A 24857-nucleotide genomic window follows, 5' to 3' on the forward strand; every position below is an offset into this window, starting at 1 on the left:
GCCTGCGTCCCGGGTACCCTAGAGCCCCGGTCCCTGCACGACTGCGCTCTGAGGGACGGTGAGGCTGCTTGGGGAGAGGGCGGAGGGGGGGGCTCAGTGACCCCCCTGGTGACCCCAGCTTGCCCTCCTCTGCGTCTCTCCACAGCGCCCCTGGTCCTCTGGCCCGGGTTCTCCAAGTCGTCTCACATGGGCCGGCTCAGAAACGCCAAGATCCACGTAGAGAAAGCTGTGAAGGTCCGCGGAGGCGGGGGCGGCTGGGCCGCCATGTGCTATTTTGTCACATCCTTAAAAACCTAAACTCCCTTGGCCCTTGGCCCCACACCCATCTCTGAGTAGCGCCCCCTCCTGGGCAGAACTTGCTGTGGGAGTTGTCTGCGCCCTTCTCCCCCTCTTCTCCTGACACTTGGCCCCCTGCTACTGCTCCTCTGGTTGCCTGCCCTTCCCACCCCACTCTCACCAGAAACCGCTCTGTAAAATCCCTGGTAACCTCCAGGAGCCAAACCCAGCAGGCCCAGCCCTCTAACCTCTCTTCTTGGGGGAGATTACAGGCGTTTCAGACTCACATGCCAAACCATACCAATTTTCCTGCTCAAACCTGAATTCCCACCCAGTCTGATTTCCCATCTCTTAGTTGCTCAAGCCGGAAATCAAATCTTTCTGCTCCTTCAACCCCTCCCTAATCCCATCAGCAAATCATTCGTCACCTTTACCGGTGGTTATGGGGTTGCAAACCCCAAGGGGACTTTCAGCCTTCTCGCCTTCTGCGTCCCCACTGTAGCCACCCTCCTCCAAGCCTCAGACATTGCAAGGACCTCCTGAATGGCCCTGTTTCCCTCTCTGTTCTCAGATTATAGCAAGACAGATTTACAAAGCCTCCAACTGTTATTCTTGCATTTGGCTTTATTGCCTCACGCTGACAGTTCGGGCCGGGAATTGGCTCAGGAGTTCTGCTGCCTCAAGCACAGGGACCTGAGTTTGATCCCCAGCACCAATCAATCAATCAATCAATCCAGGTCCAGGTTTCAGGTCCTGCAGGGCCCTCCACAGTCCACCCACTGCCTTCTCCTCATGAATGCCCCACCCCGCCGCATCTACAGACCTTGCTTACTGCATCCTGCTTTCAGTTTCTTCTGTGTGACACCCAGCCCCATGGTCTTCAAACATGCCTTTCCTTCTGCTTGTGTACCTTGGTGGCTCCTTTCATCCTTCCTTCACTGTGCATTTCTCAGTAGTGTCCCCGAGACCCTGTGTTCAGTCCCCAGCAAAAACCAGAAAAATCCCTCTGCTTTCAGTTAATCACAGGTGTGGCCTTGGGCAAGCTACTTTCTCTATGCCTGTTTTGTAATCAGTTAGAGGTAACAGTATCCACTAAACATGCATATTGTTATAAATATAAGTGCCTACAACATATAGTGTAATCCATACTTTTTTTTTTTGAGACGGGTCTTTATGTAGTTCAGGCTGGCCTTGAACTCACTATGTAACATAGGCTGCCTGAGACTTGCAGCGTTCCTCCTGCCTCAGCCTCCTGAGTGCATCTGTAAATATTATTGTACAATCATCAATGAGATACTTTCGGGAGCAATTCTAAATAATTTTGGGGGAAAATCATTTTATAATCAAATTATGATTAGGCCTAGTTTTCCTGTCTGTAGGCCAGCTATGGCATGTCAAAACGTAACTTTTTGCCTCCAATCACAGCTGAAACCTCAGTAGTCCTGGTGATTCTATGACACTCAAGGGCAGGATTATACCAGCTGAAGGCCTCCTGAAGAGAATAATCTTCATCTACACAAATTCCTCATTGTTGTAGGATTATCTCTGTCCTGCCCTCTGAGTGACCTGTTACTCTCCTTGTTTGGGGGGGGTGTGTGTCTGTCTTTCATCTTTGATGTACAGAGCAGCACTGATCAGGTCCAAAGCTGAGCTTCTTGTCTAAGTCTCATTTTCTGTCTTAATTCACTAATACACCTTGTGCTGTTGTGGCTCACAGGAGACCAGGACCCACTGCAGGGGTTCTAGTAATGTGCCCTTTCCCTGTGCCCTACATAATACTATGCACAGTCCTGTCTCTCCTGATGGACTATAAAACTTCCCTACAGGCAGAGACTATAACTGCTTTACCAATGTGTCTTCTCTCTGGCCCTTGGGCAATGCTTAGTGTAGAAATGCCATCTTTTACCTTACAGCAGAAGAAAATTTTTATGATCCAAGGCCGATACCCCGTGATCCGGGGTCTCTTACGCCGGAGGGGCTGGGTGGAGAAGAAGATGGTCCATCACTCAGGCACCATGCTGCTACCCCTGCAGAAGGATAACTCAGTGGTAGGGGACAGTGATACCACTGAAGATGGTGAGCAGTTCTCTCCCTGTACCAAAGCTTCTCTCCTGAGTCCTTTCCCTTGGTTGCACTGTTCCACAGCTGAGGCTGTGGGGCAGGAACAGGGTCTCATCAGGCCTGGGCTCTTCATCCACAGAAGATGAAGAAGAAGATGAGACACTCCAGCTACCACAGCTGGTGGACTTCGATGGCTTTCTGGAGCTCCATGACTTGGATGGGACACATGCTTTAATGGTGAGGGCCAAGATGAAGCAGGGTGCTGGCAGTGGCTTTCAAAGTATTAAGGAGAGTGCAGGTGTCCAGCTGGGTGACCTCAGACAAGTCCTTCTTGGGGCCTCTGTATAAAAACGCACTGCTTCTCCAAAGGCTGGGTAGGCTGGCATATCACCTGTGTGGCCGGACTCCCTCCCTGGTGAAGGCTTCTTGTTCATCTTCTCCTCCATCCTTGGCTTGTGAAGCTGCAGGGAGGGACTTGAAGGCTCTGGGAATAACTGGGGTGACAGTGTGGAGAACATTCATGTGAGCTGAATTTGAAGCGTGCACTGCTATGCGATGAGTTGAACTCTGAAGTTGGTTTTTGTTGTTTTTTTCCTAGCTGTTTTTTTTTGGTTGTTTTTTTTTTTTTTTTTTTTTTTTTTTTTTTTTGTGTGTGCACAGAATCAAATTCAGGGCCTGACACCTGCCAGGCCAGGCACTGTGTCACTGAGCTATATATCCCCTGCATGCTTTTGTTTTTTGAGACAGGGTCTCGCTATGTAGTTCAGGCTGGCCTTGAACTCATTGTGTAGCCTGGGCTAGCAATCCTGTCTTAGCCTCCTGAGTGCTGGGATTGTAGGCGTGTAATCCCTCCTGGTTGACATTGTTGTTTCCATGTCAGGAAGGGTTGAATACTGGCATCTTTCTGTGGTTCCGTTTTGTGAAGTTGGGCAGATCACCTTCTCTGTCTCTCACTTGCCTTACTGTGAGATGGGAATTATAGTAGCACCTACCTTGTAGGACGCAGGTAAGGGTCAGGACTTGGAAAGTGCTTAGCAAGGCCTAGCTTGGTGTCCCTAGTTATTCCTACTCCCGGGTTGCAGGAAGGACAGAGCTGTGGGGTCCGTGAGAGGGCCTTTGTCACATGCTGTGTGCCATCTGCTTGCAGTGTGTTCTGCCACTGGGCAAATTCTGATGGCCTGGGTTAGAGTGAGGGGTAATGTCCTTATAGCTTAGTTGCTGCACAGGGCTACTTGGAGCTGGCCTGTCTGCTCCCCAAGCATGGGCCCCAAAAAGAGGTGTCTTTTTGTACTCTACCCAAGCTGCTGTGTGCCCAAGGCCTCCTGGGCAGCATTTTCTCCTCCCTGCTCCCCTCCCCATGTCTACCTCCTCCCTCCCAGTCCCGCATGGTTCGGAATGAGACCCCTTACCTCATCTGGACCACTCGACGGGATGTGCTGGACTGTCGCTTCCTTGCCAAGGATCAGATGATAAACCACTATGCCCGAGCTGGCTCCTTTACCACAAAGGTAGGCTCTTGGGAGTGGGTGGGGCTGCATGCACCCCAGCCCTGGACTACTATCCCACCCCCTGCTGTCTGTGCCCACAGAGAGCTTTTAGGAGAGCAAGAGCTTTGTGCCTCAGTGAGACAGGGAGTCATTGGTAGGCTTGGGTTCAGCTCCAAGCCCCACGTGATACCTGGTCCCTGTCGTTAGAATGACAGAAATGGCCTGGTTACCATGAGCAGAAAGTCCCTTCCTGAGCAGGGCACATCTTGCTGATGGCTCCATTCCAGCTTGCCCGGGTTTCTTAGCAAGTAGCTTCACCTCTCCAAGCTTTGGTTTTCTTATCTTTATTTATTTAGGTAGGTTTTTTTTTTTGTACCAGGGATTGAACTCAAGACCTGATGCTTGCAAGGAAGGTGGTGGAACCACTGAGCTAAATACCTGGCCCAATTTAGGTTTTTTTGAGACAGGGTCTTGCTGTATAGCCCAGGCTGGCCAAGGCATGCACCTCCTGCCTCAGCCTCCTGAATGCTGGGATTAACAGCATGTGCCACCAGGTCTGGCTGAACTTTTCTCATTTTTCCATGAAAATCCCAAGGAGCCTACCTTGTAGGGCTTTGGTGAAAATGAAGGGCTTTCCCCAGAGTGAGCTGGGAAGGCTGGCTGAAGAGGCAGTCTTTACAGAAATCAAAGGACAGAAGAAAGGACTGGGGCCCCCGGACAGGTCTGTGGATAGATCTGGGCAGGTCAGGCCTCACTGTCTGGATGTGTGCTGTGTGTGGAGTCCCCGCCTTGCCACCTCATCAGGTGTTTCCACAGGTGGGTCTGTGTCTCAATCTCCGGAATCTGCCATGGTTCGATGAGGCTGATGCGGACTCCTTCTTCCCTCGGTGCTACCGCCTAGGTGCTGAGGATGACAAAAAAGCCTTCATAGGTAAGGTGAGCCCTGCCCGTGACAACCCTCAGGCTGGAGGACAGAGCCTAACACTCTGGCTCGCTAGAGAGCAAAGGCCTTTCCTCACCCTTATCTGCCTCCACGGATTTTCTCCTCTCTCCCTGTCCCTTCCTCTCCTTAATATGCTTTCCTCAGTGAGCCTGACCTGGCCAGCCTCGACTGTTAGAAAAGCTCAAATAGCTTAGCTCATATTCTACAGCAGGCTCTAGAAGTTGTATCTGGAACCCAGCATGGATTCCTGGCCTACAAGAAGTTCTGTTAGCTGGATGGAGCTCTGAAAAAAGGTGGTTGGCTTGTGGGTTCCTAAGACAATAGGTCCCAAGATCAAAGTATGTTCTAAATTCAGATCAGAATTTAGAACCAGAGTAGATGCTGTGTTTCAGATTGTATTCCAGACCTGGAAAAGTTTGGGTCAAGGTTGGGCTCACCAACTAGAATAAGCATCAGGATAGGTGAGGAACAGCAGGTCTAGGCCAGACTGGAAAGAGAGAATATTTGCCAGGTCTGGTCACATTCTAGGTCTGATTCTGTAACTGAGACAGGAGCCAGGTTCTAGAGACAGAACAGGTGAAGTCAGGTTCTGGACCCAGAATGGGGCAAGTCATGATCAGGTTCCAGAATCAGAACAGGCCTTGAGCCTAGGGGCTGAGCAGGGTATCCCCTGCCCCGGAAGCAGAGGACTTCTGGCTGACAGCTGCCCGCAACGTTCTCAAGCTGGTGGTGAAGTCAGAGTGGAAGTCGTACTCTGTCCAGACAGAAGAGGAAGAGGCCACAGGTAGGTACTATGGTAGTTCCATTCCCCTGCCTACCTCATCTGCTCATCCACACATCTGTCCACTGCTGTCCACATAGTGTCCATACTTGGCAGTTGCCCAGCACTCTGTCCATCCATCTGTTCACTGACCCACACCTCCATCTCTTCATCTCCTCATCCACTGCCTGCCATCCGCTCCACACCCCCTTCATCCTTCCTGCCCATCCGCTTGCTTTTTTGTCCTCCTGTCTCCTGCCTGTTCATACCCCTCTCATGCCCCACCTTGCCTTCCTTTCCACTTGTTCATTGGTCAGGCCTTCCCTGGGCCTGTTGTGAGGATGAGCTTGGATGGGCACATGAGGATGTGTGGGGTCCCCTCTGAGGAGCAAGAGGTGGTGAGACCATGTCACAGGAGTCCTGAGGACACAAGGAAAATCTGGAGTAGAGGAACATGGCATCCCTCACTGTATGCCAGCCCAGCCCATTGCTTATTCTTTCCCTCTCTGGGCTTGGCTCCTGTGTCTATGCCCCTAGTCCTATAATGCAGGGCTCAGCAGCCAGTTATTCAGGAAAGTAGGAGGCAGCACTCTAGAGAGGAGAGAGATCCCTGCTCCTCCTGCAGGAGACCTCACATTGCTGTTCCTTGGCCTGGTGTGTTGGGTACAAGTGAGACTGTCTACCAGGATCGGGAGCACAGGGACTCGTGTGTGGTGGACACTCTGCACTTAACCTTCCACGGTGGTGGGTTTGGGCATGAGTCAGGCTGCAGAGGTTGAGTGCCTCCACTGTCCAGCAGGATTCAGGAAGCCCTGCCATGTCTGGGGAGTCAGAGTTTTGGGTGAGGGGTCAGTTCCTGGCATGTCACTTGTGGGTTTGTAACTGCATGTGTAGGTCAGTGCTTTGGCAGTTCAAGACCCTGCGAGTAGGTGCAATTCTGATGAGTTGGGACTTAAGCAGCTGTCTCACACTTGGTATCCTGTGTACCTGGGATTGCCTGGGCCAGTGTTGGTGAACCTGTGGCACACCTGTTATCTGTTTTTCTTTTAAGACAAAAGATGTTAATGTAGAGTTGTTACTTCTAAATTTAAACCTCAATATTGAGGTTTAATTGCAGTATTGGCACTTTGTGATAAAAAATGGGTTTTGAGTTCCACTGTGGGTACTTATCTCCGAAAGGTTTGCCATCATTGGCCTAGTCCAAGGCTTCCAGGACATGACAGACAGGGGCTACAGGTGTGTGCTGGGGTCACAGGTGCTGTGGCAACCTTGGAGACATTTAGGGTAGAGCTGTAAGGGACTAAGAGGGCCTAGGACAGTGGGGCCAAAGGGGAAGCACTCAGGTTGCAGGTGATCTGGGGTAAAGCCTCAGGTGAGTGGCGAGCCCAGGCTCACAATGGACCTCAGGTGTCTTTAGGAGAGGCCTCAGGTAAACGATAGGCCCTGGGGCAGCAGGGACTGTGGCATGTGACACTTTGCCCATCCCAGTGTTGGAGGACAGGCCCCTTCTTATCTCTGCAGGAGATAAGCAGCCTAAGAAGCAGGAAAAGAAGCCGGTGGTGGTGTCCCCAGAATTTGTGGACGAGGCTCTGTGTGCATGTGAGGAGCATCTCAGCAACCTGGCCCACACGGACATCGACAAGGACGTGGAGGCCCCGCTGTGCCTGAGCCCCGAGGGCTGGGCCCTCTTCCTCCAGCGCTATTACCAGGTGGTCCAGTGAGTAAGCAGAGTCAGCGGACCAGGTGCAGGCCTCCTTCCCAGGCTCACCCTTTTGTATGCCGGCTGCTCTCCTGCTCAGGAACCCTGAGGGCTCCCTCTGCCTCCAGACCACTCTTCTCAGCCAGCTCTTAGCACAGTGCAGCCCTAAGACTGCGGCCTGAGCTGTCGGCAGACTTGGAGTCCAGTTCGTAGCTTTGCAGCTTCCACGTTCTGGGATCTTGAGGAGGATCTCACTCCTTTTCTGAGCCTTCCTTTTCTCAGATGCCAATTAATGTCTGCCTCAAAGGTGGGGTAGGAGAAAATACTTTTAGGTATGTGCTCAGCCCGGGCCCATGGTTTCTCTCACAAAATAGGCACATAAGCCGCTTAGATTTACTTTCTAGTGTGGCCACCTCCAGATTTGTTATACGAAATGCTAATTCCTCGGGAAGTAAAAAGGAAAAGAGGGCTTTAGGCATCAGTCAGGTTTGAACAACTTTGGGTTAAACAGCTGACTAAATGGGTTTCGTGGACACAGGCCTCTTGAGACCCTGTGGGATGGAAGGACTGAAGGTGTGTCTGTGCTGAGTGACCCAGTGCCCGAGGGCTGGGACTACACAGCTGGCCAAGGCTCTGCAGCAGGGGAGCCTGGTGCTTCTGGAGGAAGGAACCTGAGCCCAGGCACACATGAGGGTCGGGGATGCGGGCTGGTGGCAGGAGAGGACTCGGCAAGGAATTTCTGGGAGCCCAACCTTGAGCCATGAATGAACCTTGAATGGATGGAGACCAGTGTCTTCAGCAAATAATTCATCTGTCTTTTCTGAAGGTCAGAAAATGACCAGGTAACCCTGTACTTATCCTGGAACTGGGGATTGAACCTGGAGCCTTTACACAGAGCTACATCTCAGGCCTTTTTTATATTTTATTTTGACATGAAGTCTCGCTAAGTCATCAGCTGCTATGGCAGGGCTAGAACTTGTATCCTCCTGCCTCAGCCTTCAGAAGTACTGGAATTACAGAGTGAGCCACCACTCCAGGCTCCAAGTCACCTTTCTTAAACTCAGTTAGGCTGTGTTGGGACATGAGGCATAAGTAAGTCCTTTTCATTCCCAGCACATGAGCAGCAAGTTCTTGAGCACTATGGGAACTGCCTAAAAGTAAGAACACATAAGATACTGCCTGGTATAAGAGAAATGCTCAGTCCTGAGCTCAGTATAGGTAATAATCATCATTCATTCATTCATTCATTTATTCATTCAATTTCTTTTTGAGGCAGGGTCTCGCTTTGTAGTTCATAATGACCCTGTACTCACTATGTAGCCCAGGCAGGCCTTGAATTTGGCAGCGATCTTCCTGCCTCAGCCTCCCAAGTACTGGAATCACAGGCATTTACCACCACGCCTGGCTCATTCATTCAGTATTTACCCAAGGATTTCTCAGCTTTTAATTTTACTTGTTTATTTAGTTATTTTGTGGTGCTGAAGATTGAACCCAGGCCTAATATCTGCTAGGTAGGCAAGCACTCTACCAGCAAGTCACGCTGCTAACCCTAGTTTCTCAGCTTTTTAAAACAAATCCACGCCAGATATGGTAGCACACAGCTGTAGTGCAGCACTCAGAAGAAGGCTGAGGCAGGAGGGAGGCTGTGAGTCGGAGGCCAGCCTGGGCTACACAGTGCTTTATGCCTCGTGGCCTCATGAAGCCTGATTTCTCAAGTTAAGGAAGGTGAGTGGTGGCTCACTCTATTTGCACTACTTTGGAAGGTTGAGCAGGAGGATCACAAGTTCTAGCCCTGCTAGGGCAACTGATGACTTAGCAAGCCCTTAGGTCTCAAAAACAAAACAAAAGTCCATGCCTCACCAGCGAGGCTTTTACAAAGATGTGGCTTCCCTGTATAATTTGCTAGATATAAAATCATATTGAATATAGTTTTTCAAATTATTTGTGCTCTTCCCTGGGTGACACATTTCTGGGCCACATCCCAGATTTATAGAGCAGACTTATGCTGAGGATAGGGTGGGAGAAGTATATGGGATTTAGATCTGGATGTTCCCGGGCCACCTACTGAACCTCCATCTGGCTGTCCCTCTGTGCTCTGCCTCCCGGACAAGCAGGAGACCCTGGAGAGGCTGAGATGTCAAACCCAGATTTGCACCTTGAAGGGGGTTTTGCTGTCCAGGAGAGTCTGGATGAGTGACCATCTGGGCTATACATTTTCCATCCTGTGAGAAGCATGGTCCCACATTGTCCAGGAAGTCCTGTCTACCTGGACAGCCCAGTGGCCAAGGGCGCACTGCCCTGCTGCTGTCTCTTGACTCTCAGAATGCGGAGCAGCTCAGGAGTGGTGGATACAGTGTTTTGAGATGAAACTACAGCAAAGAATCACAGCTGGGAAGATGTTCCTTCTCAGGCTGAGAATGTAGGTTAGTGGTAGAGTGCATGCTTAGCATTCTGGGGTTTGATACCCAGACGCACACGCACACACACACACACACACACACACACACACAGTTCTATTGGAGAGCGACAGGCAGTAACTAAATAAGCATCTGGATCTGGTGGGGGAACCTGATGGGAAGAGAAAGGCAGCCAGGGACGTTGTATTACAGATGTGCTTGACTGGAATTAGACTTGAAAGGGAACCTATCAGCCAGTGGTGGGTCCAGATCAGGAGGGGAGTAAACCCAAAGAGCACCTTCCGGTGAACCGACCAGGCATTTGAATCATGGAGCAGTCACACAGCTCAGCAGCATATGCCTTTTTAGAAAGGACAAGTAACGCTTCCCTGGCAGGGTTGTTGAGAGGACTTTGGATAATATGTGGAAAGCCCCAGATCGGTGCAGTGCTGCTCAGCCAAAAGGAGTTTGAATAGGAAGCAGGTGGTGGAGGTGGAAGGTTGGAGGGAGAACAGATGGTGAAATAAGGGATTTCTCCAGCCTTTCCTACTCTTGGTGGGGGCCAGTCAGGGGTGGAGCTGGGTGGCTTGAGGGTGGGGTCAGTGCAAGAGAGCCCTGTCCAAATCCGAGGGGAAAGCACAGCCCAGGTTGGCAGGACTGTAGTGGTGGTGGTGGGGCTGTCCTCCCGCCTGCTGCAGTACCACTATTTTCCCACAGCAAGGGCGCCGAACTCAAGCACCTTGACACTCAGGTGCAGCACTGTGAGGACATCCTGCAGCAGCTGCGGGCCGTGGTACCCCAGATCGACATGGAGGGGGTTTGCAACATCTGGATCGTGAAGCCAGGAGCCAAGTCCCGTGGACGAGGTAGGGGCCAGGCCCCGATCTCTGCACCAGCATCCCATGACCTGCCCTCTGGGTACCCAGACTGCCTGGGTTCAAATCCCAGCTGTATCACTGGTATTCTGCATCACCTCACACAAGCCATGCCCCCTCTCCAAGCCTTTTTCCTGGGCTGTGAGGAAGTGAGGGTTCAGTGCAGTGTTGCATCTGAGGTTGTTCAGGGAAGTGCTAGGCCCAGCCCTTGCCCCACACTGGCAGCGCCTGGGATGGCAGTGCGAGCTGTGGCCCTCCTGCTCTTGGAGCTCACGCTTCTGCTCCAGGGAGGTTTGGTGACTCTGGGCTCTCAGCTGTCCCAGCCTGTCCTTGCAGGGTTTAGTACAGTGGTTAAGGACATGGACATGGAAGCCATAACTAGGGTCCAGGCTCTACTCTTCTACCTCTTGGCTTGCCTTTGTGGGTAGCTCTCCTTCAGGAGACGAGGGAGCTGCTGTTCCTCAGAGATTTAGATTTAAGGGGCACTCTGCACTCTGCCAGGTCTGGGCCTAACCACTGCTGGGTCGTGGTTTTCCTGGCTGCTCTGTGAAGTGTGGCTCGGACTTGAGCAGTGCACAAGGTTGGCATAGAAGCCTGGCCTCCAGACCGCAGGAGGCTCCCAGGAGGTAGGAAACAATTTGCTACCACATCCCTCCAGATACTGCCCTGGGGTCGATTCCTGCCCAGGAGAAGCTGTTGCAGCTCCTGAAGCAGAACACTTAACTCATCTTGGGGAGAAGATGTCACATCAAACCAGAACCAGAGTCAGGAATTGGTAGTGAACACCTGCAATCTCAGCACTTGGGAGGCTGAGGCAGGAGGATCACAGTTTGAAGGCTAACCTGAGCTACATACCAAGATCCTGTCTCAAACAGCAATAACAACAAAAAAACCCAAAAAACAGAGAAGCCAGAATTGGGTTGCTTTCTTTTTCTACCTTGTGTTGTTTTCTTTTTTTTTTTCCAATTATGAAAATTTGTGGTTATTGTATTAGAAAAGACAAATACAGAAAAGTAGAAACAAGCAAAAGCCACCCTAATTTCACTGACAGATAGCTGCTCTCAGCAGCTGGCTGTGTTTCTTTTCTTTTGTTTTTTTTGGTATGGGGGATTGAACTCAGGTCCTTGGGCTTACAAGGCAGGCAGTGGCACCACTGAGCTAAATCCCTGGCCCTAGTTTCTTTTCTTTGAAACAAGATCTCACTTTATACTTCATGATCCTCCTGCCTCAGCCTCCAGTGAGATTATAGGCATGTGCTGCCACACCCAGTTTGGTGTATTTTCTCTACATTTTTCCTATACATTTGGTGGGGGTGTATTTTATTTTAAACAGAATACTATTCTTGAGCCAGGAGTGGTGGCATGTGCCTTTAATCCCAGCACTCGGGAGGCTGACACAGGAGGATCGCTGTGAGTTCAAGACCAGCCTGGGCTACATAGTGAGTTCCAGGTCAGTCTCAACTACATAGTGAGACCCTGTCTCAAAAAAAAAAAAAAAAACTATTTTTAGTCTCATTTGTTTTTTTTCTCATTGAGTTTATTCGTACATTTTAGGTATACAGTACAGTTACATTTATCATTGGGATCTTGTACCTTTACATGACAGGTCTTGGTTCTCATTTTTACCCTTTACCCTGCCCTCCCTTTACTCCCTCCTCCCTTCCCTATTTACAAATACTTTATTTCCATTTTTTCATTTATATTCTCATTTTTCATTTGTGTCTCTCTATATTAATTAATATAAAAACTCATTTCAGGGCTGGGGATTTAGCTCAGTGATTCCGCCACCTGCTTCGCAAGAGCAAGGACCTGAGTTTGATCCCCGGTACCAAAAAAAAAAAAAAAAAAAAAAAAAAAATTCAGTTTTGCACATATTTTTCCTGAGATAGGGTCTCAGTATTTACCATTGCCCAGGCTGGCTTTGCTTCTCCCCTCTCAGCCACCCCCAGAACTGGAATTATAAGCCTGTGTCACCATACCTGGCCTTGCTTCTTAGCAGTGGACATTAGAGATCACTTCAATATATCAGATTTTATTTAGCTTAAAGTTATTTTTTATGGGTACTTCATTTTATTTCTCAAAAGACTGGGTCTTACTATGTTGTCCAGGCTGGCCTCAGACTCCTCGATTCAAGTGATCCTCCTGCCTCAGCCTCCCAAGTAACTGGGTCTGTAATACGTGCCACCATATCTGCCTATTATGAACACTTTCAAACGTACACAGAAGAGAAATAATATAATGAATCCCCTTATAGCTAGCACTAAATTGTAATATTTTATCTCCTTTTTTTTTTTTTTGGTACTGGGGATCATACTCGGGTCTTGCTCTTACAAAGCAGGGGCTGAAACCACTGAGCTAAATCCCTGGCCCTTACCTCCATTTTAAAAACCGTCACTGAGGTGTGTATGGCAGGCTCTGCTGAATGGGTGTGCAGTGAGCACACAATGAATGAGTTGTCACACTGTGAGCAAACTTGTGTAAACAGCTCTCAGAGGCAGAAAGTGGATGTCACCCGCGGGCCAGAGCCTGGGCCTGTCCCCATTTCCACCTGATGACTTGTTCTGCCCTGTCAGGCCCGCATGGGCAGTGCCTGTCCCTAGGCTCTGGGGCCTGCGCGGTCTCACTCAGTTCTGTTTGGTAGCTGCATGGTGGGACCTAGCCTGGATGAGGTGGCATGGATATCTCCCTCACCTGGTATACAGCTTCAGGTTTTGGTTTTCTTGTTTTTGTTTTGTTTTTTTGAGACAAAACAAAATAAAAACAAAAAATATACTTTAGGCTGGGTGTGGTAATGTACACTGTAATCCCACATTTGGGAGGCGGAGGTAGGAGGATCGTCATGAGTTTGAGGCCATCCTGAACTACAAAGTAAGATCCTGCCTCAAAAAATGAAAAATAGGGCCAGGGATTTAGCTTAGTGGTGCCACTGCCTGCCTCGTAAGCACAAGGTCCTGAGTTCAATCCCTGGTACCAAAAAGAAAAAGAAAATTATGCCTTATAGTCATAAGATGCTTAACTTCACTCAGAAGAGATAAAACAATGGGTGGAGTACCACACAAAAAAAGGACATAATGGGCTGAGGGATTAGTTCAGTGGTAGCTAAATCCAGTGCTTATCATGTGTAAGACCTTGGCACCAAAAAAGAAAAAAAGTCATGGTGGCATGCACCTGTAGTCTCAGGTTATGTGGGAGCCCGAGGTAGGAGGATCACTTGAGCCTAGAAGTTCAAAATCATCCCAGGCAACATACTGAGACCCTGTGCATAAACAAATAAGATGCCATTTTCTAGCCAGCAGAGTGACCCAAACCAATGGTCAGCTGTTTGCGTGCTCTCTCGGCAGACACACAGTCTCATTCATACATTTTTGCCAGGACTGGAAGTTGGAAGGAAACCTTTGGCAATGGAAAATGGAAAATGCAGATGCCCTTGAGCCTGGTAGACAGGACTGGAAATGTATCCTACAGGTGTTAGTGTGAATGGTGTGAGTTAGCATTCACTGGACTCTTGCCATGTGCTAGCCCTCGTCCAAGTCATTGGCTTGCTTTAATTCGTGTAATTTAGAGAGACTAATGTTATTTAGAAAGACACCACTGTGGGTCTGGGATGTGTAGTGGTCGACCTTTAGAGAGGAGGTCTAGGTGCTTTGTTCTGGGTTGGTTTGGTGTTTTTGTTTGCTTTGGTGTGCTCTATGTCCTTTTGTATGAATTTTTTTTTTTTGGTTTATAATTTTTAAACTATCAGAGGAATGTAGTATTTCCCCATATTTACAAAAAAGCCAGTACTTTTTTTTTTTTTTGGTACCAGGGATCGAACTCGGGTCCTTGTGTTTGCGAGGCAGGCGGCAGAACCACTGAGCTAAATCCCCGGCCATATGTTCTTTTTCAATAGTTAACTAGAAATATATTAACTAGTTAATAGTTAACTAGAAAAATATTAAAAACCTAAACAAGTCAGCTTTCACAGAGGGAGCAGGACCCTTGGCCACGTGGCTGTCCTGCCCCTTGGGGAGGAGCACAGCCTGCCCGCCTGACCACCCTGTTCTCGTAGGCATCCTGTGCATGGACCGCCTGGAGGAGATGCTGAAGCTGGTGGACTGCAACCCCACGGTGATGAAGGATGGCAAGTGGGTCGTGCAGAAGTACATCGAGCGGCCCCTGCTCATCTTTGGCACCAAGTTTGACCTGAGGCAGTGGTTCCTGGTAACTGACTGGAATCCACTTACTGTGTGGTTCTACCGAGAAAGCTACATCCGCTTCTCCACACAGCCCTTCTCCCTGAAGAACCTGGACAAGTGAGCTCTGCTTCTTGCCTCCTGTGAGCCCCCGGTTTGGTTGGGAGCTCTTGTCTCATAGCCACACAGCTCCAGGCAGGGTCAGACAGCCAGCTCCATCCCCTGCCTTCATGCAGAGGCGCTTGCTGAGAGTGGACACCGGGCCACGTGCTGTCCTAGAAACCTGGGACGGAGTGGCCAACAAGACAAGATCCCAGCTCTCACAAGCACACATTCCAGCAGGGAGACACATGCACAGTGAGCATAATGGGCACCATGATTTAATGGGATAAAAGATGACATGTATAAAAAGAAAAGTGAGCCGGGCGTGGTGGCATAGGCCTGTAATCCCAGCCCTTGGGAGGTTGAGACAGGATGATCCCTGTGAGTTCAAGACCAGCCTGGGCTACATAGTGAGTTCCAGGGCAATTCAACTACATAGTGAGACCCTGTCTCAAAAAAAAAAAAAAAAAAAAAAAAGAAAAGTGGAGCCAGAGATTTAGCTCACTGGTGCTGCCACCTGCCTCGCAAGTCCAAGGTCCTGAGTTCGATCCCTAGTACCGAAAAGAAAAGTGGAGAGCTGGTAAAGGCAGGCCAGCAGAGAGCTGGGAGAAGAGAAACAATAAGAGGTATTAACTTCGGGGATGAGAAGAGGCTTCGTTATGGCCTGGGTTCAGATGCTCTCTGCGAAGCTTCCGTGGTGTGTGCCCTTGGTTAGGTGAAAACCTGTTCAGGCCTGTTTCCACTTCTGAAGAATGGAGGCAGCAGTATGGACTTAGAATGGCCCATGTGGTGGCACACGCCTGTAATCCCAGCTAACAGGGAGGGAGCTGTGAGGCAGCCTGGAAGGGATAGCAAATTTGAGGCCTGTCTGGGCAGTTTAGCAAGGCTCTGTCTCAAAAGGGGTAGAGCAGTGCTGGGTGTGGCTCAGTGGCTTAGTTCTTGACCTAGCATGCGTGAGGCCCTGGGATCACTCTCGAGTACTGCCAAAAGGAAGGAAAATTAAAGTCATTGTGGTCAGGTGTGGTGGTACATGCCTGGAATACCAGCACTCGGGGAGGCTGAGACAGGACCTCAAGTTTCAGCCCCACCCGGGCAACTTCTCAACTCAGCAAGACCCTGTCTCAGTATTTAGAAAAATAAAAACTTATGAAAGAGCTGGGGATTCAGCTCAGTGCAAACACCTTGGGTTCAATCCACAGTACTAAACAAAAAACAGACTAACTCTCAGTTATCAAGTGGTTCACGTGTGATAGGTGCCATGTACATCCCAGTCATTTTTCATAAAAATCCAGTGAGTCTGGTACTGCTGCTCCTGACCCTGCGCATGGAGGAGCACACGGGTGAAATGGCCTGCCTGTGGCTCACAACTGCACCTGTGAGGATGGTGGAGGACCTGACAGCTAAAGGCCACACTCATATCTCCTTATCCTCTGAGCAGTGCAGGGTCCCTGAGCTAGGCATGAAGCATTCCACACTGTGGCCTCTGGTTAGAGCCTTCAGCATGGGCCTGAGAGAGGACTCTGGCCTGGAGGGAGTGTACAGAGACCTGGGTCTTTATCCTCTCATCTTCTTCAGCAGGGCCACAACTTGGACAGGCCTCGCTGACGGGCTTTCTTCTCTGTCCAGTTCAGTACACCTGTGCAACAACTCCATCCAGAAGCACCTGGAGAATTCGAGCCACCGGCATCCTATGCTGCCCCCTGACAACATGTGGTCCAGCCAGAAGTTCCAGGCCCACCTGCGGGAGACAGGGGCCCCAGACGCCTGGTCTGCAGTCATTGTGCCAGGTATGAAGGCTGCGGTGATCCATGCGCTGCAGACCTCCCAGGACACTGTGCAGGACCGGAAGGCCAGCTTTGAGCTCTACGGTGCTGATTTTGTCTTCGGTGAAGACTTCCAGCCCTGGCTGATTGAGATCAATGCCAGCCCCACCATGGCGCCTTCTACGCCTGTCACTGCAAGGCTCTGTGCTGGGGTTCAAGCCGATACCCTGCGCGTGGTCATCGACCATCGGCTGGATCGCAGCTGTGACACAGGAGCCTTCGAGCTCATCTATAAGCAGGTGAGGGGCTGAGCTGGGGGGGACCCCAGGGAGTCTGTCCCCTTCCCAGCAGCTAGCTCCACAGGGAAGCACAGGTCAGGACCTGAGCACAGCCGTCCCCTCCTTTAACTCAATTTCCTCACTGGGAAAGTGGAGATTTCATCTTTCTCTTACTTACATGGATAACATTATTAGAGAGGGGTAGATTCAGGGCCTTCTCAGGTTCAAATCTCTGTTCAGTAACTACAAATTCCCAACCTCCAAGTTTCCTTATCTGTGAAGCAAGAATAAAACCAAAACCTAATTCATAGGATTATGAGAATTAAGTGAGTTGATGAAGAAAGTACTGGAAAAAAGTGCATGCACAATAAATGCTGTGCACATTTAGCTGTTGTTATTACCTAATAAGGCCTTGCATTTTGTGATAAGTGGTGTCACTTATAAAGTACCTGACATTTTAGTAAGTCAACTAGTGGAAGCTGTTATTAACTTATCTTGTTCCAAAAAGAGTTGGAAAAAAAAAAAAAAAGATTTGAATCTACTTAGAGAATTCTAAAAAAATCAATCTGAAAGGCAGGTATGGTGGCACGTACCTGTAATACCAGCTACTCAGGAGGCTGAGGCAGGAGGATCACCAGTTTGAGGCCAGGCTGGGCTACTTAGTGAGGGTGTGTATCAAGGCTGGGGATGTAGCTCAGTGGTAGATCCTAGTTGGCTTGAGGCTCTGAGTTAAATCCTTAATGTTAGAAACAAAAACAATGGTAAATGAGGAACACATGATAGCAGAGCCCCAGGGCAGGATGCTGTGGTGACACAGTGGTTCCCAGACGTGCAGCAAGGGACACTGCCAGCAGTGTGTGGTGCCAGAGGCCCTGCCCAAGCCTGAAGCATATCTGTGTTTGCACTTTTCAAATGTCCTATTGTGCCACAAGTGTCTGTCCCTGCTGATTTTTTAGGTCAGCGCAGTCCAGGGTTCACACCCAGCATGGGGTGCTTTTGTCCCTTTAATCTTTTAATCTTGGACGGCTCCATTGCTCTCCCCATCATCTTGATCTCTGAAGGGACCCAGCTGGTTTTTTTGTAGAACTGTCCCACATTCTGGATTTATCTGATTTTTCTTATGGTGTTGTTTAACTCAGTCTTCTGGTCTGTTATCAGAAGGTCTTATGAACTAGAAGTTAGGTCAGACTAGTGACGTTCAGGTTAGACATTTTGGTAAAAACACTAGAAGGGCTGCTGGGTGTCCCATGTGACATCACGAGGAACATAATCATCAGAGTGTCTCACAGTTAGTGATGCTGAATTTGACTGCGGGTTAAGTGGGTGGCTGCCAGCCAGGTGTGGTGGCAACATATGTGTAATCCCAGCACTTGGGAGGCTGAGGCAAGAGGAATAACTGAGTTCAAGGCCAGCCTGTGCTACATAGTGAGAACCTGTCTCAGAACAAACAAATAAAATGTATCAATAAAAATAAAAAGATAGTGGCTACCAGTTCTTTCCACCAGAAGCTATGTCTTCTCTTTTGCAGTTATTATTTGTATTGTAGGCCCTTCTCTGTTGCTAATAAGTAAACTGGGTAAGTTATAAAGAGCTTTGTTCTGGCTTCCAGTTCTGGAGGTGCGAGACCAGTGGGCCTTGTCTGTTTCTGGCCTTCTCGCTTGCAGTGTCCTGAGGTGCGCAGGATGTCACCTTTCGAGTGACAGGAGTGCAGGGCAGCTCAGTAGTAGGCCACAGCAATAGCCCTGAGAGACAAGGGAGCACAGGGAGAACAACCATGTCTGCGTGTCTGCCTGGTCTCTCCTCTTGTAGAGCCAGCAGGATGCCATCCCAGGACTCATCCACCCTGAACTTTATCTGATCCCAGCTCCCTTCCAACACCATTGTTGTCTAAGTTTCCTTCTTATACCTGAGTAGAAACTAAATTATAGCACATGAAGTCTTGGGAGACGCTAAACCCACTTTGTCTGTGTCCTGTTTATGCATTTTCTTGTCATGCTTGCCAAGTAACTGTTTTTGGTATCCAGTTGTTATTTATACCAATTTTATTTGTTTTGTTTTGTTTTGTTTGAGACAGGGTCTCACTATGTAGTTGAGACTAACCTAGAGCTCACTATGTAGTCCAGGCTGTTCTTGAACTCACAGCAATCCTCCTGCCTCAGCCTTCCAAGTGCTGGGATTACAGGCATGTGCCACCACGCCCGGCTTCTTACCTATTTTATATACTTTTTACTTATTTATTTGAGTTGAGTCTTGCTTGTTAGTTCAGACTGACGTTGGACTAACTGTGTAGGACTGGTTGGCCTTAAACTCAGCCTCAAGTGCTGGGATCACAGTTGTGCACCACCATACCTGGCTTCTTACCTATTTATTAGAGTGATAAAGTGCTCCCAGGTACTCATAGGCTGAGACAGGAGTGTGGTGAATTTGAGTTCAGCCTGTGCAATTTAGTATGAACCTGCCTCAAAAAAAAAAAAAAGAAAGAAAGAAAGAAAGAAAAAGCCCAGCATAGTGGTACATGCCTGGTGTCCCAGTACTCTGGAAGGCTGAGGGAGGAGGACTAAAAGTTTGAGCCCAGCCTGGACAATTTATAGACTTAGTAAGACTCTGCCTCAAAATTTAAAAAATAGGGAGAGCTAGAAAGGGCCTGGGTTAAATCCCAGTACCACCAGAAGAACCTAAAAAAATAAAAAATAAATAAATTTCTGATTCTCTTGTCCATTTCACATTCATTAAAGGAGGCTTTGTTAAGGATGGGCTTCTCACCAGCTGGGGCTGCCCAGGGGCTCTGCTGGCCCTACTTTTAGCAAGTGCCGAGTGAATGGTATCAGAGATTCAGGAATGGTTGGTTCCAGTCGCTGGGATCACAGGCGTGTGCCACCATGCCCGGCCTTCTCTGCCCTATTTTAGTCTGGTTGTTTCTGCTCCTGAGACCTGGCAGGCTCCGAGTCTCCTAGCTGTGTGGCTGTCACCTCAGCTCCTTCTGCAATCTGCCAGGCGTGGCTCAGGCAGCTGTTCCTTGGTGTGGCTCTGGGAGGAGAGCCACGCACACCTTCCAGCAAGGCAGAGGGGCACACAGTGGGGATGGCCTTGGAGTCTGTCTCTTGGGACATCTGGAGAGACCCTTGGCGGACACAGGTGGGCTTTCCAGTTGTGAACAGGGCCTCAGAAATTGCTTATGTCCATCTCTGCCCCAGCTTCTCTCAGCTGAGGGCCCCTATGTTGCTGTCTGAGTGGGCCTTGTCTCCTCTTCTTGCCACAGCCTGCGGTGGAGGTACCCCAGTACGTGGGCATCCGGCTCCTGGTGGAAGGCTCCACCATCAAGAAACCCCTGGCCATGTATCATCGACGGGTGGGGCTCCACCCTGCGCTTCCTCGTCTGCTGACCCAGCGAGGCTCTGTTGAAGGCAAGGACTCAGGGACCCCTACCCACAGGTCAGCTTCTAGGAAAGTTGGCGGGGCCAGGAGCCGGGGGCACATGGAAAAGCCAGCCTCCACTGTCACTACCTTGGTCCCCGGAAAGGGGAAGAAAGGCAAGGCAAAAAGAGCCACAGCCCTGCTCTGCCCCAACCCCAAGCAGACCAGACTACCTTTGCATCTGAAGATTCCCATCACCCCTGCACACCTGAGGGTCCCGAGATGATTTCTTCTGCTCTCCAAGACCCTCCTATCCTTCTCGGTTTGCCCTCCTTTCATGGACCCCTCAGTAGCAAGTCACAGCCATGGCTCACCAAGTTTTCTTGTTAAATATGGAGCCCCACAAGTATTGTCCCTTCAGGGCAGTTACCTGCCAGGTAGACATTCCAAGTTAGGAGGCCCCAAGCCCAGGTGTTCCCAGAGTCTGCCTTTGCCTCCAGGCAGAGCAGCCTGGGGCAGCAAGAGAAATACTCTACAGCACTTAGTGTGGACACCCTGCCCAATTCCTCTGTCCTCATAACATAGTGAGGTGGGTGCTGTTGTCCTCATTCTCCAGCCCAGGCAGCACGAAGTATAAGGAAGTTGCCCGAGGTTGCACAACTCAGAAGGGTCAGAGCCAGGATGCAGACCCAGGTCTGTTCGTCCACTGACCGCCTGTAGTGAACATGTAAAACATAGGACTTTGTGACCCCACAAAAAGTAGAATTAAGCAAAATAAAACTAGAGTGAAACTGAGTGAAGCTTGACAGCTGACAGCTTGACAGCTGACAGCCTGGGAGCTGAGTGTCAGGACAGATAAGAGTTTGCTGTGACATATGACTAAGAGTTTGAAGTGAGGTAATGGAGAGTGTCAAGGCGTTAACTCAGATAAGGCTGGACACCTCCCGCCTTACGACCACCTTGAGTACATGGCCTGAACGATAAGGAGAGGTCAGGGTATAAAAGCAGCGAACCCAAGACCAGTCGTCGTCGTCCACCGCGACCCAACCTGACTGTCACACGTCGCTGCTCCTCGCGACTTGACTGATTGCTGCCGGAGGCTCTGCCAGAATCCAGACCGAACATCACGTCGCAGCTCGAACCTCTGCTCGACAGCCTCGCACTCCGTGCCACGGACTCAGGTCGTATAGTCCTGTTACACTGGCGATCGGGAGAACATTCCAGTCCACACGATATGGTCCTGTTACATCGTGTAGACTAGAATGTTCCTTTGATTGTTGTTCATTCTCTTGAGTGCTATTGTGGTATTTTGCCTTAATATTACTTTGCTTTTGCTTTGATATTACTTTGCTTGTGTGACAATAAAATTCCTTAAAAGACATATCACTTGTAGCTTTCATTACCTCGGAGCTAGGGAGACATTTCAGAGCTCCCAGCTTGGGATCCGATTCTCAAATCGATGCTCGCGACACCGCCCCTGTGACCCTGAAGGGCAGCTGGTGAGCCTGGGGCCCTCCCTGGCCCTCAGAGCCTCCCTTGCTCCCACAGTCCTGTCCCACTTTCCCAGACTCCAGACCAGGGCTTGGCTACCACGTCCCCCTGTGCTCCGACCCCACAGGCCGGGGCAGGGCCTCAGACCGCAGCTCGGCACACTGGTGGGCCCCAAGGCCCTGTCATCCACAGGCAGGGCCTTGATGACTCTGCCTATGGCCAAGGTTTTCATTTGCCTCCCACCCAACTCTACTCTCAAGCTGGAACCCAGCGTCCCAAAGCCAAAAAAGGTGGGCCTTGTACTTGGACTTACCCTGGTGGGCAGCACTGGACACCAGGGTCGGGGCTGGGGGCCCAGGTAGAGGGCAGCTTCCAGAACCTCTTTCCCAGACAGATCCCTGATCCTCTCTCTTCTCTCCACTCCAACTGAGGCTGTTGCTCCCCAGTGCCCTCAAGGCCCCCATCCTGGAAGTGTCTTGTGCCCTGTGTTCTTTGAAGCTACAGCTCTTCCTAGCACCCCTAGGAAGGTCAAGGCTAAGGGCAAGTTCAAGGCCAGACCATGTGACAAACCCAAGGCACCCAAGGCCGAGGCACTCTCTGTAAAGAGGCTGAGCCTCCCACAACCCCCACCCCTTGCTTCTACATTCTGGAGGCAGGGGGCCATGGGGGATGTGAGGCTGGAGAAACCCCGGCTCTGACCCGCATGGCCCTGGCCTGGATCCAGCGTCAATAAAAAGGAGCAAATGGAATATTCTGGATTGGCTTCCCTGTACTGAGTGGGGATGGATGGGGTGAGGCCTCTCCCCCAAGGCCCAGCCAGGGTGAGACCTGGAGGCTGGAATTCTCATCAGGGAAGTTTGGGACTTCTTGTGCAGGGACCATACAGATGAGAAACCGAGTCTGAAAAAGGAGACATGGCTTGCCCAGTATGTTGTGGCAGTGAGTGGAAGGCAGAGGGCCTTCTGCTGGCCACCAGGAGCCCCCTGAGTCCCAGGAGATGAGCTGACCTGGCAGGATGACAGGCACAGGGACAGTAACAATAGGAGCTGGGGGACAAGGTCGGCCTTGCCTGGACTCAGCCCTCTTCCGGAGGACATGGGGTCTGTCCCTTCCTCTGCAAGAAGTCACAGTCACCTAAAAAATCTCCAAGCCACACCCTTGTTAAAAAGTCCCATATCTCCTGGTGGTTTTGGGTTGAGTGATGCCCCCTAAAAGATGTCTAAAGTATGACTGTGTGCTTGTTTGTGACTTGTACAGATATAGTTATACTGATAAGAGCATCTAGAGTTATCTGGGTGGGCCCTAAACCCAATGACAAGTGTCCTTAAAAGAGTCTGGAAGCCTGGAGTGGTGGCACATACCTGTAATCCCAGCAATCAGGAGGCTGAGGCAGGAGGATTACAAATTTAAGTCCCACCTGGGCAATTTAATGAAACTGTCTCAATAAATAAATAAATGGCTGGAATGTAGCCCTGTATGAGGCCCTAGTTCAAACCCCAGTACCCCTACACCCCCCCAAATTAAGGCAAGATGACACAAGGTATGAAGATGGAAAAAACTCTACCTCACCCAGGTACAGCCCTGGCTGGTTCTGAAATTATGTGATATATTAATAGGAGAAAAATATACAAATGCATTTAGCATAAGTGCATGTGGCAAGGAACCCTCATAAAAGAAGACCCAAAGGGAAATTAGAGTCAGTTACTTACAAGGCTGGATTGGACAGAGAATAATTATGAAACAGCTAACTTATGTGGGCAGTCTTAAAAGATAGGACTTATTTTATTTTTTTTATTTAATTTTTTGTGTTATTGTGGGTTGAACACAGGGCCTTTGTACCTTGCATCTCCATCCCCTTTCTATTTTTGGTCTAAGTTACTTAGTTCCCCATCTGGGCTCACACTTGTGACCCACCTCCCCTGGGTCCCAGAGTGCTGTGATTACAGGTCCAGCTTTTCTTTTTAAAAGCAGGAAATTTTACTGGGGAAATGAGTTGCAAATGAGCCCACTCCTCTGAAAAAGTTTTATAGAGAAGCCATGAGGAATGGGTACAATATGGGTCAAATTATAATCAACCCATAAGATTGTAAGAAATAACTAATATTCATCCAATAGTAGCAAGGGCGCAGAATACTTCATTAACCTTGGTCAATAATCTGTAGTCTTGGTTTTAGTAGTTTTAGTGGGTTGGATAGGATGGCCCACTGCTAATGTGACAGTGGTTTCTCTGGGAAATCTCAAAAGGGAGATACGAATAATCTCAAACTTCTTTAGGGAAAGTGTGTAAATCTGGCCAGTGTGACTCTAATCTTCATCAGATGCACCTCCTGCCAGTTTTTTTGAGACAGGGTCTCACTATGTAGTGAGACTGACCAGGAACTCTCACTATGTAGCCCAGGCTGGTCATGAACTCACAGTGATCCTCCTGTCTCAGCCTCCCGAGGGCTGGGATTATACGCGTGCAATACCACACCTGGCTCTAAAAGTTACTTTTAATAAAAATGTTATTTATGTTAATATATGAGGTTTTTATATTTATGTTAATATGTCATGGGGCTTTTGGTGAAATGATAACATTTTTTTTAATTCCTAGGTTTTGTTTATTCTTTTTAAAACAGTGTCTTGCTATGTAGTTCAGCATGGCCTTTAAATCATTATATAGCCCTGGCTGTTCTCAAACTTGTGACAATCCTCCTGCTTCAGCCTTCCAACTGCTGGGATTACAGGTGTGCGCCACCACACCTGTAAAACTCCTCCCACCAGTTTTTGATGTGTTCTCATACTGTGCACGGATTCCCTCAAGGCCCTAGCCCTGCCTGCCTTCCTTTATTTCTGCCTAATTTAACTGTCTATAACACCCCCCCAAGAGTTACCCCTAACTGCAGTTAGGGGAAGGGGTGTAGTCTCCATCTAGCTACTTCACTCTGAGCAGGGTTGACACGGGGAGACCACCATCAAGGCCTTCTCTAGAGAGCTCATCTGAGGGGCTGTGGCTAGGAGTCAGGTTGCAGTTTAGCAGTTATAAACTCTGTACAGTGTTGATTAGTGGATCCCAGTAAAAGCAGTCTGGCAGAGTCTGTTCCGTCTGCATGATCACCTGAAGTTTGGCAGCCTCAAAGTTGTAGGATTTTGTAGATAAGCTTCTCTTATGTCCTGGATCCTTGTTGACTGTGGAGGGCGAGGGCCAAAATACTGACTGTC

General features: G+C 49.5%; 1 protein-coding gene across 4 annotated transcripts in view; it reads left to right on the forward strand.

Moving 5' to 3' along the window:
* Window positions 1-21624, forward strand: part of LOC104858689 (tubulin monoglycylase TTLL3) — a 26536-nt gene extending 4912 nt beyond the window's left edge. Inside the window, exons 1-12 of one of the 4 annotated variants that reach the window (XM_033768111.1) lie at window positions 7-58; window positions 146-234; window positions 2190-2352; window positions 2477-2574; window positions 3717-3845; window positions 4641-4755; window positions 5453-5551; window positions 7049-7244; window positions 10340-10488; window positions 14545-14788; window positions 16349-16832; window positions 20071-21624. In XM_033768111.1, coding sequence (XP_033624002.1) covers window positions 187-234; window positions 2190-2352; window positions 2477-2574; window positions 3717-3845; window positions 4641-4755; window positions 5453-5551; window positions 7049-7244; window positions 10340-10488; window positions 14545-14788; window positions 16349-16832; window positions 20071-20451 — 2106 coding nt within the window. In that variant the 5' untranslated portion in view covers window positions 7-58; window positions 146-186 and the 3' untranslated portion in view covers window positions 20452-21624. Of the gene's footprint in view, window positions 1-6; window positions 59-145; window positions 235-2189; window positions 2353-2476; window positions 2575-3716; window positions 3846-4640; window positions 4756-5452; window positions 5552-7048; window positions 7245-10339; window positions 10489-14544; window positions 14789-16348; window positions 16833-20070 lie in introns of those variants that run through there. The other 3 variants (XM_033768109.1, XM_019206850.2, XM_033768110.1) reach the window with 3 other exon arrangements.
* Window positions 21625-24857: the final 3233 nt, after the last annotated feature.

Source organism: Fukomys damarensis, unplaced genomic scaffold, assembly GCF_012274545.1.
Source record: "Fukomys damarensis isolate Sample0158 unplaced genomic scaffold, DMR_v1.0_HiC HiC_scaffold_24, whole genome shotgun sequence".
In the NCBI taxonomy this organism is placed as follows: domain Eukaryota; kingdom Metazoa; phylum Chordata; class Mammalia; order Rodentia; family Bathyergidae; genus Fukomys; species Fukomys damarensis.